General features: G+C 40.6%; 1 protein-coding gene across 2 annotated transcripts in view; it reads left to right on the top strand.

The window, feature by feature from the left end:
- The window catches only part of PAPPA (pappalysin 1), a 224,891-nt gene that overhangs the window by 107,644 nt on the left and 102,221 nt on the right, over window positions 1-15,026 (top strand). Inside the window, exons 5-7 of one of the 2 annotated variants that reach the window (XM_069985507.1) lie at window positions 970-1,162; window positions 4,035-4,156; window positions 12,980-13,463. In XM_069985507.1, the coding sequence (XP_069841608.1) occupies window positions 970-1,162; window positions 4,035-4,156; window positions 12,980-13,463 (799 nt within the window). Of the gene's footprint in view, window positions 1-969; window positions 1,163-4,034; window positions 4,157-12,979; window positions 13,476-15,026 lie in introns of both variants that reach the window. The other variant, XM_069985506.1, reaches the window with a different exon arrangement.

Below are 15,026 nucleotides of genomic sequence, written 5' to 3'. Positions count from 1 at the left end.
CAATCCATGGAAGTCTAACCTTGCACCCTACAGGACTAAAGGGACCTGCTGCTAATGTCTTGGCTCCAAATACCACAAGACACCTGCAGAGGTCCTGTGTAGCCGATGCCTCGAAGGGTTATAGTTATTTGGTAGCAAATAACCCAGTATTTTTCCAATGTTCTTCAATTTAGTACATATTTTCCTTTTATTCATTTTAAGGTCACATTTCTCCTTCTGTAGGGTAACTGGTTACTTACACGCGGTTCCTTTAGCCGAGGGAGCTTTATGTGTTATTTCGGCTTTATGATGACTGTTAAAGTTTTTTAAGTGCTGCTTTTCTTGGCAAGTACTTGTGTCTTTTTACAGGACACTTACATAAAGCATATCAATTATTGAGGAAATCCTGGAAGGTAGTCTTAAAGCTAATGACAAAAATTTTAACATCAATGACAGGACTCCTTGCGCTAGATGCACCCTCAATGCGCTTGTATATTTTCCTCACTATTAGTAGGCTAAGATAATTTTACTAGGTGAACTGGGAATTTATAGCTAATTAAATTAACTTTTAACATCATGTTCTTCTTAAGATGCCTAGTATTGTACAATAACATTAACCGGAGATTCCCATGACAGTGCGGGTTATTGGGTTAGATTAACGGCATGCGTTTACCGGCTGAACTGAGGTTGGAATCAACTGTGTGGATGAGAGCAAGATCGGAGATGTAAATGCCTCTTCTGAGAAAAGCTTTGTGAATTATCACAAACCTTGATGTGACCTCTAATGTCTCAGGTTGGTTTCTGCACTTGGAGAGGAGGGAGTGAGAGCTTTCATTTGACTTATCCTGCGAAAGTGATGACTGAACAAACTCATTCACAGATCATTAACTCTAAAATATTTTAAAATCTGCAGGCTCTGTTTGCGTTCAGGTGTTTAAGGCGGACTGGGCCACCACAGTGCTTATATCTATTTCTCGCTTTTCATTTCAGATGATGACTGCACTGACTCCTTCACTCCCAATCAAGTTGCGAGAATGCATTGCTATCTAGACTTGGTATACCAAGACTGGCAGCCATCCTTTAGACCATCGCCAGTAGCCATTGCTCCACAGATTGTGCAGCACACCTTTACCTCAGTCGTCCTGGAATGGTTTCCGCCCATTAATGGATACATCTTCGAAAGGTGAATATTTATAGGATGTTACGCATTGTGACAAAACTATATTGTCATCTCCATGATAAAGAACCCAAAAGAACTGGGAGGGAGGACCCTATATTTGGTACTAAAGTAGATTATAGTGGGTAGCATAGTCAGGAGTAGGTTGGAGTGAAGCCATATAGGACCCCTATAGAGATAGAATATTGCATGTGGGTGGTGTTTGCTGAGCTAAAGTTTGTGAAGGTTTAATGTGTTTTCTTAAGAAGATCGCCAAGTTGGGGTAGGGAGTTTTATAGGCAATGTCATTTGCAAAGTACCTCTTATCTAGAAGAGAATAGCTTATTCTTCAGTGCCACCTATTGGTGGTAGCTTCCTTGTCGGTGCCACTTAATCCTACCTCAAAGGCCTCTGTCGCAGCCAAGGAGCACCCTGCTCAGTACTAGTGAGGGACAAGAGCCCTAATAAAGCTATCAACTGTTGGGTCCTATTCCATTACTAGAAGATTCTGGTTTGGCTGATAATCTCTAGTGTTGTTAGGCTTCTTAGTGACCTACCAAATGTATTTTTAAGATGGACGGGCACTGCATATGATACTGAAGGGGATGTATTGCACATCATTCAAGATGGTGATTAGTTACTATGGCATGTGGAGGCCTTCTAAAGGCTTCCATACCTGCCATATAATCTCTGTTAGACCAATCTGCCACAATAAGACTGTACTAGTAGAGCACCGATTTGACAGATCAATGCAATACATAGGAATTGCATTGATGCGTGTAAGCAATTTAATTACAGCTTATAAAAATCTTCTAAAGTATTTATTTTAAAAAAAATTATAAAAATCAAATAACCACTTTGCCTTCTCACTTGTCAAATAAAAATGTGTAAATAAGCATGTTTTGGTTTCCCCACATTCAGTATCACCCAAACTAGAGTTTAAAATGAACTTAAAATAAAAAAAAAGCTCTGTTGACAAATAATTTAAAAAGGTAGAAGGGTCAGAAAAGGACAATTCAAAGCATAATATAAAAAAAAAATAAGTAATACAAATTTTACTAAAACTGAATAGGTTTGATATCACTGTAATCATATTCACCTGAGGAACTAGAGATCTCACCTGAGATAATGCTCATGTGAACAGCATCCCTGGCCGACTGTCGGTGCACTCTGTGAGTGCATCGCAGAGTGCAGAGACAGCAGGCCAGGGACGCTGTTTACATGAGAATGGAAGGGGGGGAAGAGGGAGTTCAGAGCAGGGATGTCCCCAGGAGAGGGGATTATTGAACATCTCTTTTACCCAACTGGATAACCCCTTTAAAATTTGGCTGGTAACCCCTGGTTATGAATCAAGGCTGTTTTATTGGTCACAGATTGAGTTAAACAGTAGCTACCTCCAATCGATGGCACTGGAGTAAAAGCTAGATCCCTTCTGAATAAGAGCTCATATGTTTTTATTGCTAAGGACCATTCAGACTCGTCTGCCTGGCTAAACACTGCTCCCTTAGACCTTCTGGCTAAGCTAGAATGGCATACCAGAGCATACACGGTTTCATTACTTTCTCCTGACTCCTGCTGTTGCTCAAACAGTCTTGTAATATTATATAAAAAGTGTAGACTTTTGGTATTCATTTCAGTCTCTACCATTCTGTAGTTTCAGTGATTTTGCTTGGCACTAAACCCCATCCCAAGTCCAAAAGTCATGTTGTTAGCTGATTCTTTGACCTTATAGTAGTTACTGAGCTTTTACATGTTAACAACACTAGACCAGTGTAATATGTAGTTTTATTTTATAGTGGTTTTTTTATATCATTTTGTAGGAGATTTATCAAACTGGTGTAAAGTAGAATTGGCTGTTGCCCCTAGCAACCAATCAGATTCCACCTTTTATTTTCCAAAGAGTCTGTGAGGAATAAAAGTTGGAATCTGATTGGTTGCTAGGGGCAACTGAGCCAGTCTCACTTTACACCGTGTTTGACAAATCTCCCCCTTTGTCTTTAAGCTATAAAGAACTGTCTAATGGCAAAGAAATGTTACATGCAGGAACACTATATATATATATACAATATGGCTAAACACAATGGGACAATGCAGGGACAAATCTCCATTTTGACCTAGCCTAAATGCCAGGAAAACATTATGGACATAAACTACCTGCCTGGCACCTTTTCTGATATTTCTCTAACCTTCATTGAGTCTAAAATGAAGAATTTCCTTCCAGAATGAAGCTGTACTTTATTATATTAGGCAATAGCATTTTGAGTTATTCCCTAATAAACATCTGTTCTCTCTAAGTGGAAGCGATTCAAGCACTAAAGGATAGCAGCCTTGGTATTCAGATTCCCCATAGTGGCCCTCCTGGCACCATCAGCAGAATACAGGAGCTGTTTACATCAGCGCATTGCGTAAGCACATTTCTACAGGCCTTTCAATGGTTTCAGAATACAGGTCCTATAAACCTATATCCCCCGCTGCTCGCTCTTATTACATAAGTCACTTTACATCTCGACAGTGAGTGGTTTGACTAATAGATATATTCCAGAATTCCCCACTATATCAAGGACTTAGAATCACCAAGAAACTCCAGCTGGAATATAGTAAGAAATGGGTGTTCTGGTTAAAAAAAAAAAAACCTTATTTAACAGCTTATACTGTACGTGCTATATCTGCCAGCAACCCACTGTTTGTACTGTACAATAACTTGGTGCCACCTGCTGGGAGATAATAAAATGTGAGTGCATGGACATACTGTATATGTGTATCACTACGTAGTCCTGACCCACTTGAGATCTCCTTAGTCATGGATCATTAGAAGGATGGGAATATCTAATATACCGTGTACCCTTTTTTTTGCGCTGTGTAATTTGTGTGATGGTTATTTGTTTTCTTATTTTGTTAGAGATTTGGGATCGGCATGTCACTTGTGTGTGGAGAAAAGGATATTGGTTCAGTATGGGTCAAATGCATCTTCTCCAGTGCCCTGTAGCCCGTCTGGTCATTGGAGCCCAAGAGAAGCCGAAGGTGAGATCAGTATAATTCAGAACTAAGTATGAGTGGCGATACTGTGTTTCCATATAATATTATTGCTATTATAGTAAAATAAAAAAAGCTGATAGAAATAAGTTTAAAGGGAATCTGTCACTAGGTTTATGCCGCCTTAATTGAGGGCAGCATAAACTAGTGACAGAAATGCTGAACAGATCGGTGTATTACTTCCATCATTTTGTTCAGACGTTCTCCTAATATGCAGGAGAATAAGATTCTTGCCACACCACTCCCCCTGTCCCCGCAGCAGTTGACTGACATTTGACTGCCTATACACAACATGGATAGATAACTGCAGCTGGTGGGTGGAGTTTTCTGCTGCTCATGAATATCCAGGACTTCTAGGCTCATGCACATAATAGTGAGGACTACTTATGGTCTATGTTGTTCAGGAGGATATCTCTGAATCAGCTACACAGAACAATGTAAGTGATACATCATTCTGTTCAGCTTGACACATCATTCTGCTTTCTGCTGCCACCTCTGTCTGTGGCAGAAACTGTCCAGTTCAGTAGCAAATCCCCATAGAAAATTTCTCTTCCTCTGTACAGTTCCTGACATGAAGAGAGGTGACAGTAGAGAGAACTGTGTCAGACTGCAAAGAAAGCACCACTTCCTATAGGATATGCGTTCCTGTCCCCCTCTCAGGCGGCTCACCTGTCTATTCTCTCTCCACCCTTAATTGGCTGCAATCTTAAATAGTCCTGCCTGTCACGGCTCTCTTGTTGGAGCCTCTAGGTCTCTACCCCATTAAAATGTTCCCTCCCATGTTTCTGACCGAGTTCCGAAACATATCCTGTCCGTTGCACTGTCTACGTTGCTCCCTGTTGCATCTTGCCCACCACCGCAAGCAAGCCAAACCTGGGGTAGCGGCCTAGGGGTCACCTGCTGCAGCAATCCCAAGATGCTTTGGTGCAGGCTCTGGTGAAGACCAGCGGCCCCTTAGACTCTGCTCCCTGGTACAGCTTTCTCTATCACTTGCCATTGTCCAGGGAGCCCAAATCCTCAACCGTTGCAGATATACAGCAGTAGAAAAGTACTGGACGACTTACGTTAGTAGCTTATTAATATTTCTCATTTTATAACACCAGCTAATTTAAAATAAAAATTCTAGAATACCCCTTTAACTGTGGGAAACAGATCGCTGATCTCAGGGAGACCAGCCAAACAATAACACTGCCGGCTGCTAGTGAAATGCTCAATGCAGTGAAATCCTAGGTGCATTGCCCCCTGGGAAACATGAATATGCAAAAGAAGAGCCTGTGGAGCCTCACTGAAGAGTCTTGGAACACAGGACTAGCCAGAGATCTCTCCGGGAAGGACCCAGCCAAGGGGCAGTTCCTGTTAGGAAACTACCAAAACCACCATATTAAGTGGCCCTATAAGTCAATGTAATGACAAGCGAAAAACCAAGGCCAGGTATTCATCCACATACAGCTGTTTCGGGGTGTTGCCCCTCATCAGTGTGGAGCAGGATTCTGTCTGGGTCGGAGCAATGCGTAGTAAAGCCATAAGGGTCCTTCCCGGAGGGATGCCTGGCTAGTGCTGTGTTTCGAGACTCTTCAATGAGGCTCCACGGGGCCTTCTTTTGCATGTCCTTTAACTGTGGGCAATACTGCTAAGTCTTTTCAGTATAAGAATACTGTAAATACTTTATTGCTACTGTGCGTGAGAAACAAAGGGGCAAGGGAGAGCTGCTGACAGATTGCTACGTTTCAAGTTTCATGGAGGGGAACAGGGAATAGTGGACTTGTGAATAAATTAGACACATAATTAATATTCGGCCACAATATATTACACTGAAAAATTCCCCCTGGCCTACTACTTAAAGGTTCAATTTCCACACAAAAAAACATAATCCAAGTCTGTTTTAATCTGAAACTATACACTGATCTGGAATTTTCCAGATCCAGAGAAAGAAAAACCTAAGTGGCTAAATGTCGGTCAGAAAATCTCATGGGTTGATTCATGTCAATAGATTGAAAAATAAAAAATCTGGCAAATGATGGATTACTGGAATGTTCCATGTATTTTACAGTCAGAGCTGATGACATTGTTGCCAAGGTTAGAGATGTGTATTCTTAGTTCCTGGAATAAATACAGTAAGAAATTGAATAGGATATCATGTTAGATGTGGTGGAAGAACTAAGACTTGTATGGACTAGGGCATTTGGGTTTATAGCGCTAAACCCGATTCTGTGGATTAGATTCGAACCGGTCTCATGGCCGCACAAATTTTTGTATAAAATATACAATTTTCTGTCATTTGTAAATGCTTACATTGTACGTCAGACAAGAGGCTCCATGCCACAGTACAATGTTATCTTTAGCCTTCTCAGACATATTGATCCGTTTTATTACTTCATTGGCTGAAATCCATAATGCAGTTCCTTGGAATTCCAAGTCTCTTGTTAACAATAACCAAAGAATTTTCAGAAACAATAATATTTTGATCAAAGGAGAAGCAGCACCAGTCAATGCGTATGACTCAAACATATAGACCTCTCGATAATGAGATGGGCTCGGGGCCAACTACATCTAATGAAGTGCGCATTTCACTGTAGATTCTTATCTTTAGTCGTAGACTCCTCCAGATTTCACATTGATATATAACGTACTTACCTACTTAGTAACTAGCTACCTTCATTGTATCTGCTATCCGTTGTCATGTCAGGTTTACATTTTACCGAACGTGAATTCTAGAAAATTTTCGACAAATTGCGTGGTGCACATGTTTATATTATGACAGTAGTATGAGGTATGACCTTTGTATCTAGGAGTCCAAAGTACATTTCAAAATTAGGTTCAAATTTTCAACTTTTTTTTTTTTTTATTTTGCTATAAATATTGCATTTTGGATTATTTTATTGGATATTTTTTTATTTAAGGTTTTTTAAAGAAATGTTATGCAAATCAGCTCTTTACTTTCAATGTTTTGTAAAATTTAAAGTGTACCTGTCATGACATAAAATATATATATAAAAAAAACAAAAACACGGAGAATGTATAGTTAAAGGGGTTGTCTGGTGAAAACAATTTTTCTTTCAAATCAAAGGGTGTCAGAAAGTTGTATAGAATTGTATATATTGTATTTATATTGTATTTATATTGTATTTATAAGCTACGATATATCCTGCAGGAAGTGGTGTATTCTTTCCACATTCAGAAACAGTGCTCTCTGCTGCCACCTCTGTCCATGTCAGGAACTGTCCAGAGCAGGAGAGGTTTTCTTTGGGAATTTGCTGCAGCTCTGGACAGTTCCTGTCATGGACAGAGGTGGCAGCAGAGAGCACTGTTTCTGAATCATAGCGCTCTGGAACTAAGGGCGCTTTATAAATAAAAAATAATAATAATAATGTAAATAAAACAACATTTCCTGCAGGATATATAGTAGCTTATAAGTATGGGAAGACTTCAGATTTTTAAATAGAAGTAAATTACAAATCTGTATAACTTTCTGACACCAGTTGATTTAAAATAAAAATAAAAAATTGCTGGACAACCCCTTTAATGCTTACCTTATGTATGCTCTCCATTGTGATTTTAATTTTGCCGCTCCATCGGTCTGTTAAGTCCCCTATTGTTCTGCTCGTTATTCAGTGAAAATATTTTTCTTTCAAATCATCTGGTTTCAGAAAGTTGTATAGGTTTGTAATTTACTTCTATTTAAAAATCTCAAGTCTTCCCACATTTATCAGATGCTGTATGTCCTGCAGGAAGTGGTGTATTCTTTCCAGTCTGACACAGTGCTCTCTGCTGACATCTCTGGCCGAGACAGGAACTGCTCAGAGCAGAAGAGGTTTTCTATGGGAATTTGCTCCTGCTCTGGACAGTTCCTGTCTTGTGTCAGCTCCTGTCAGAGATGTCAGCAGAGAGTACTATATCAAACTGAAAAGAAAACATTTTCTGCAGGACATACAACAGCTGATAAGTATTGGAAGACTTGAGATTTTTAAATAGAAGTAAATCACAGTATAAATTTCTGAAACCAGTTGATTTAAAAGAAAAAGATTTTTGCTGGGTAACCCCTTTAAGTCCAAATGCCCAGGTAAGTTAACTGTTTGTTGTTTTATTAATTTAGCTGCAGTTAACCCCTGCCTGACCGCAGCAGGGCTGCGGTCAGGCAGGGGTTAACATTTTACGGCGTATAAGGCGAACCCATGTCAATCTCTTTAAAAGTCAGGGGTCGTCTTATACGCCCAGTCGCCTTATACGCCGAAATATACGGTATATATAAGGATTCAAAGTAATTTGAAGGCGGAAGAGGGGTGAATTTAATCCAAACTGTGAAAATCGTAAAAACAGCATCTATGCGGCAGCCTCAGAAATCCGTGCCCGCTCTGCGCTGATGTTTATTTTCCCCATAATTTCTGCCTAGTAAACCATGGTAAATTAGGCCATGACCCCTCTGCATCTTGAAACCTTTTTATTTTTACAAGACCCTCAACCATGGAGATTTTCTTTTATTATTATAATACCTGGACAACCCGTTAAAAGGGTTATCCAGTGTTACAAAACATGGCCACTTTCCCCCTACTCTTGTCTCCAGTTTGGGTGGGGTTTTAAAGCTCAGTTCCATTTAAGTAAATGGAGTTAAATTGCAAACCGCACCTGAACTGAAGACAACAGTAGGGCGAAAAGTGACCAAGTTTTGTAGCGCTGGATAACCCCTTTAAGTACTAAACTATACAACATCCTTAAAGGGGAGGGTAGTTGTCCTACCTTGGGACTTGACATCTTGTACTAGTAGATTTCGTGAATCTATCTATCTCCTATCTATCTATCTATCTATCTATCTATCTATCTATCGTCTATCTACCTATCTACCTATCTCCTATCTATCTCCTATCTATTTATATATCTATCTATCTATCTATCTATCATCTATCTATCTATCTATCTATCTATCTCCTATCTATCTATCTATCTATCTCCTATTATCTATCTCCTATCTATCTCCTATCTATCTATCTATCTATCTATCTATCTCCTATCTATCTATCTCCTATCTATCTCCTATCTATCTATCTATCTATCTATCTATCTCCTATCTATCTATCTATCTATCTATCTATCTATCTATCTATCTCCTATCTATCTATCTATCTATCTCCTATTATCTATCTATCTCCTATCTTTCTATCTATCTATCTATCTATCTATCTATCTATCTATCTATCTATCTATCTCTCTCCTATTATCTATCTATCCATCTCCTATCTATCTATCTATCTATCTATCTATCTATCTATCTATCTCTCTTTATCCACAATATGTACCTGTTTTTGTTGGTTTTCCCCCGATATGTGCTTAAATTTGAATGCTAAATATTTATGAGTACAAACCTCACTACAATTTCCATGTACAGATTAGCGTGTAATTTAGGAAAAATGTCTGCAATATTAAAATTTTCTGTTTGATGAAGGGAAGCAGTCAATGTCTGAGACGCTTTTTCCCCATATTTATACAGCTGACATTTTGCTTGTCTGAAATATGTGCTGCAGAGGAATGAATGAGAGTAGTGTATATCGATGAAGACAAGTAACTTGCCTAATAACAAGATTTGTGTATTCTAGCCGCTAAATAGTGGAAATGAATAACAAGTATAGATGTTGAAAGTTTTGAACTTTGCCTTCAGGGAGATCTGTTTCATAGTATTTCTTGTCAGAATCGAGTTAAAGATAGCGCTAGAGAGTGATAATAGCACCTAAAAGGCATAGTAATAAGACAGACACATGGGGGGGGGGGTATATCAAGGATACTTGACATTTTAATGATATAAAAAAGTGGCATTTTCTTGTACAAGCCATGGTCGGGAAAAAAGATTGCAACTATTAGCCCTTCTGCACCCCCTACACCAATGTGGGTGGAGCATATTGGGAGGGGCGTGGCCAAGCAGATTTATTGTAATGTACACCAAATGGTTTTTACTATAAGTTCAGTTAGTGCTAGAGATGAGTGAACATGCTTGTTCGAGATCACTATTCGCTTGACTATCCAGGTACTCAAAAGTACTCAATACCTGGCAGAGAACTCTGTGGTGCTTGAGTCGTCTCCTCCCTGCATGTTTGGCGGCTTTAATTAGGCAATAAACATGCATGGAAGGGGCTGGCACATCCTGCTATGCCACGGCCATCCACGGGTATCCAATCATAGCGGTGATTGGCCTGGCCGCCTCAGGTGACCTGGGTGTATATAGACCCAGGTCACCTGATGCTTGTCCTCTGTTAGCTGACAGCGAAAGTTGCTGGAGCTAGGACAGAGCAAGTGTAGGGTTTAGTTTGTTTAGTTAGATAGGTGATAAGTTTAAAAAAAAAAAAAAAAAATAGTCCTTTACCTCTCTTGTGCTTGGCTCCTATACTGCATGTATGAGTCAGAGCTAATAGACAAGGGTCCTGTTTTATTAGAATTTATGGAAAACAGTGGTTCACCCATGGAGTATATACCCCAGTATTTAAAGGTATTCCAACATATAGGGGGAGATTTATGAAAGGGTGTAAATATACACCTGGTGTAAACTGCCCACAGCAACCAATCACTGCTTCTCTTATATTTTACCAGAGCTGAAAGCTGAGCTGTGATTGGTTGCTGTGGGCAGTTCACACCAGGTGTATATTTACACCCTTTCATAAATCTCCCCCATAGTGTGTGCCATGTCTTCAGTGTATAGCAGAAGCAATGCCAGAGTAATGTCAGAGGTGTTGCAGGAGTAACGTCAGGAGGTGTTGTAGGAATAATGCCAGGAGGTTTTTTAGAAGTCATAGCTGGAGATGTTCAGAAGTATAACCAGGAGGTGTTGTAGGAGTAGCATTAGGAGAGTATTAAGGGTAATGCCAGGAGGTGATGCAGGAGTAACTCCAGAAGGTTTTATAGGAGTAGTGTTAGGAGGAGTTGTAAGGGTAATGCCAGGAGGTGTTGTAGGAGTAATTCCAAAAGGTTTTGTAGGAGTAGTGTAAGGAGGTGTCGTAAGGGTAATGCCAGGAGGTGTTGCAGGAGTAACATCAGGAGGTGTTGTAGGTATAATGCCAAGAGTTTTTTTAGAAGTCATACCAGGAGATGTTTAGAAGTATAACCAGGAGGTTTTGTAGGAGTACTGTTAGGAGGAGTTGTAAGGGTAATGCCAGGAGGTGTTAATGGAGTAACCCCAGGATGTTTTGTAGGAGTTGTGTTAGGGGGAGTTGTAAGGGTAATGCCAGGAGGTGTTGCAGGAGTAATTTCAAAAGGTTTTGTAGGAGTAGTGTTAGGAGGAGTTGTAAGGGTAATGCCAGGAGGTGTTGCAGGAGTAATTTCAAAAGGTTTTGTAGGAGTAGTGTTAGGAGGAGTTGTAAGGGTAATGCCAGGAGGTGTTGCAGGAGTAATTTCAAAAGGTTTTGTAGGAGTAGTGTTAGGAGGAGTTGTAAGGGTAATGCCAGGAGGTGTTGTAGGAATAATTCCTGGAGGTGTTGTAAAAATAATGCTGGGAGGCATTCAGAAGTATATACAGGAGGTGTTGTAGGAATAATAACAGAAGGTGTCCAGAAGTACAGTATAACCAGGAGCTGTTGTAGGAGTAGTGTTTAAAAGGAGTTGTACGGTTAATGCCAGGAGGTGTTGCAGGAGTAATTCCAGAAGGTTTTGTAGGAGCAGTGTTAGGAGGGGTTGTAAGGGTAATGCCAGAAGGTGTTGTAGGAATAATTCCTGGAGGTGTTGTAAGAGTAATGCTGGGAGGCATTCAGAAGTATAACCAGGAGGTGTTGTAGGAATAATGCCAGGAGATGTTGTAAGGGTAATAACAGGAGGTGTTTAGGATCATAAAAAAGAGGTGTTGTTGGAATAATAACAGAAGGTGTCCAAAAGTATAACCAGGAGCTGTTGTAGGAGTAGTGTAAGGAGGAGTTGTGCGGTTAATGCCAGGAGGTGTTGCAGGAGTAACCCCAGGAGGTTTTGTAGGAGTTGTGTTAGGGGGAGATGTAAGAGTAATGCCAGGAGGTGTTGCAGGAGTAATTCCAGAAGGTTTTGTAGGAGCAGTGTTAGGAGGGGTTGTAAGGGTAATGCCAGAATGTAAGAATCATGTCAGGAGATGTGAGGGTAATGCCAGCAACCTGGTAGTCCTTAATGCACCCATGTGTGCTCCCCCTGCTGTGCCAGTTCCATTTCCGTGGTGTTTTCATCACTTTGTGAGGTTTTTAGGTGCTCCTGACACCCTTCTCTCTGCTGAATAGGAGGCCCCTGAAAATATGCTTGAGTCTTCCATTGACTTTATTAGGATTTGTTGCTCAACCGAGCGCTCAAGCATTTGAAAATACCCGACTCGAGTAACAAACATTCAAGCATTTTAGTAGTCACTCATCTCTGGATGAGTGACCACTGGATTTTCTTGCTTTAGATTTAGGTATTGTTGTCTATGAACTTTTGGGGCCCCTCCCCTGTGGCCAATGATTGGCTGCAGCAGTCACATGCCCTCTATTGAGATGGAGCAGGCAGTACAGATTGACGCTGACTCGTCAAGGGTTGATACCGTAGTGGTGGCAGATTAGTAAGGTACACTATGACTTATTTTATCAGTGTTCCTAGTCCTTTAAAAAAATTTGATTACTGGGCAACCCTTTATAAGGGAGCCATCTTTATTTTAAAAGAAAATGCACTGTCCAATCATATTGATCAAGTTATTTTAGTTGGTGTGTGAACAGTGGATTTCATCCTCATAGTATTGTCCTATGCAATGGCAATTACTGACCATGTATCTACATTATAAATAAATTTATATTTTAATGCTACTTTTAGGTTTTGATGTGCTTTAAATAGTTTTGTATTCTTCAGGACGCCCTGATGTGGAGCAGCCATGTGAACCAAGCGTACGGACATGGAGTCCTGGTGCAAACGACAACTCTGTGCCTCCCGCTTGTACCGAGCCACATGGATGCTATCTGCAGCTGGAGTTTACGTACCCGGTGATCCCACAGACTCTAACAATCTGGGTGACGTTTGTGAACACAGACTTAGATACAAAAGTAGCTGAACTGGAAGTCAAAGTCCTTCACGTCAACGGGGAGAACACATCACTAGGCATTCAGAGTATCTTTTGTGATGTCCCACTGACCATCAAGTTAGACTACATTAAGGTCGAAGTATATGCCATTCAGATCTACACCAAGGATAACCAAATGGAGATTGATGCTGCTATGATCACCTCAGTGCCTAACTGTCCTTTGTGTGCAGACTGTAAACCCATCTACTACAACGTTCTTCGAGATCCACCTTTTCCACCTGGTACGTCTACTTTGACCTCCAGCCTTCAGAGAAGGTACATAGACAGGTAGGTGTTACTTTATCAAAGGTCATTGGTGTTAAATATGATGAGAGTAAGACAATCTCCATAAATTGTGGCAAATAGCGACACATGGTATCGATCAAGTACAATACATAACGTTTCAATCTAACCTTCTTCTTCTAAAGCTTTGACTGTCCAGGCATGATGGGAATTGAAGTTTTGCAATAGTTGAAGGGCCTGAGGTTCACACCCCTGCTCTATTCCATTAACTTTCACGACAACCGGCGGAGTATCTGATGAAGGTCATATTAACCCAAACATTATGCGTTGGAATTAATGGATTGCTGAATAAAATAAAAACACATAAGTGTATGAGTGAGTGGCAAATTTTATTTTTAAGTACACAATGGGGGAGACCAGGGGATGTACCAGGCTGGTTCAGGCTATTTAAAATTTGGTGCATGTTTGGTGCATGTTTGATACAGTTTTAAACAGCTCTTAAATGGGTACTCTGAGCAAATATGATATTAAACCCAAAAAAGTAATAGAACATCTAATTATACGCTCTCTCCCGCACTACTATATTATCTGCACTTACCGCAATCAGAAGTCTTGTAGTCCGTGAGCTCAGTTACCAAGTCTTGCAAGATACGGAAAGTGGGGGGGGGAGGGGAAAAGGAAGCCTCTAAAGGCCCTATTCCACTGAACAATTACCGGTCGTATTTGGCCGTTACGACTGAAAATCGTCCCGTGGAATAGAAGGCAACGGTCAGCCGACATTGTTTATGTCGGCTGATCGTTTCAGTCGTTTGTATTTCAAACAAAGGACTGTGATAGCAGTGATCTGCTGCCCTCATCCCGTGGAATAGGAGCGGCAGCAGCAGACCGCCACTATCCTCTATGGGCTGCCCGGATGATCTAGCGATCACCCGGGCACCTCCCCGCTGCCCCCCGCAGTCCCTCCCGCACTCACCCGCTTGCGGCCGCCGCGTGTATTAACTACGGCAGTGAGCTGTGAACGAGGAGCAAATGAGCGATGACAGTGCTCGGCCCCTGGAATAGGGGCTTTAGCTTCTTACAGGCCCAAACACTAGGATCAGTCTCACAAAGCAGACATCAAACTGGACACATCACAGCACCAAGATGGCGCCCAATCCTAACCAGCAACACTTAACAAAACCATTTTCCTCTTGACTACAAGACTTCCGGTAGTGGTAAGTGCAGACAATATAATTTTATGTGTCTGGAAGTGGTAGAGTGTATATTTAGTAGGGCAATACAATAATTAAATATCATGTTTGGCCGGAGCACCCTTTTAAATTAAATTACTTTTAGGCCAAATATGTGAAACATTTTAGGTGCATGTAAGCTTAGCCCACTTTACATTAAACCATACCCCTGTTAAGCTTGGCACAAACCTCTATTCTTTTTTTTTTATTTTTTTATTTGTGTGTCACAGACTGTGTGTAAGCTAAACCCTAATAATTGGGAAACACAAGAAGTACAGAATTAAGACATTTGCATGTGTGGCTTTTAGTTAGCCAACATGTGCTTATGTGGAAATGGTAAGTTTAGATATAAGACTCAGCAAATGAG

This window comes from Dendropsophus ebraccatus, chromosome 10 (assembly GCF_027789765.1).
Source record: "Dendropsophus ebraccatus isolate aDenEbr1 chromosome 10, aDenEbr1.pat, whole genome shotgun sequence".
Taxonomy (NCBI): Eukaryota; Metazoa; Chordata; class Amphibia; order Anura; family Hylidae; genus Dendropsophus; species Dendropsophus ebraccatus.
This window is presented reverse-complemented; position numbering and strand designations above follow the sequence as displayed.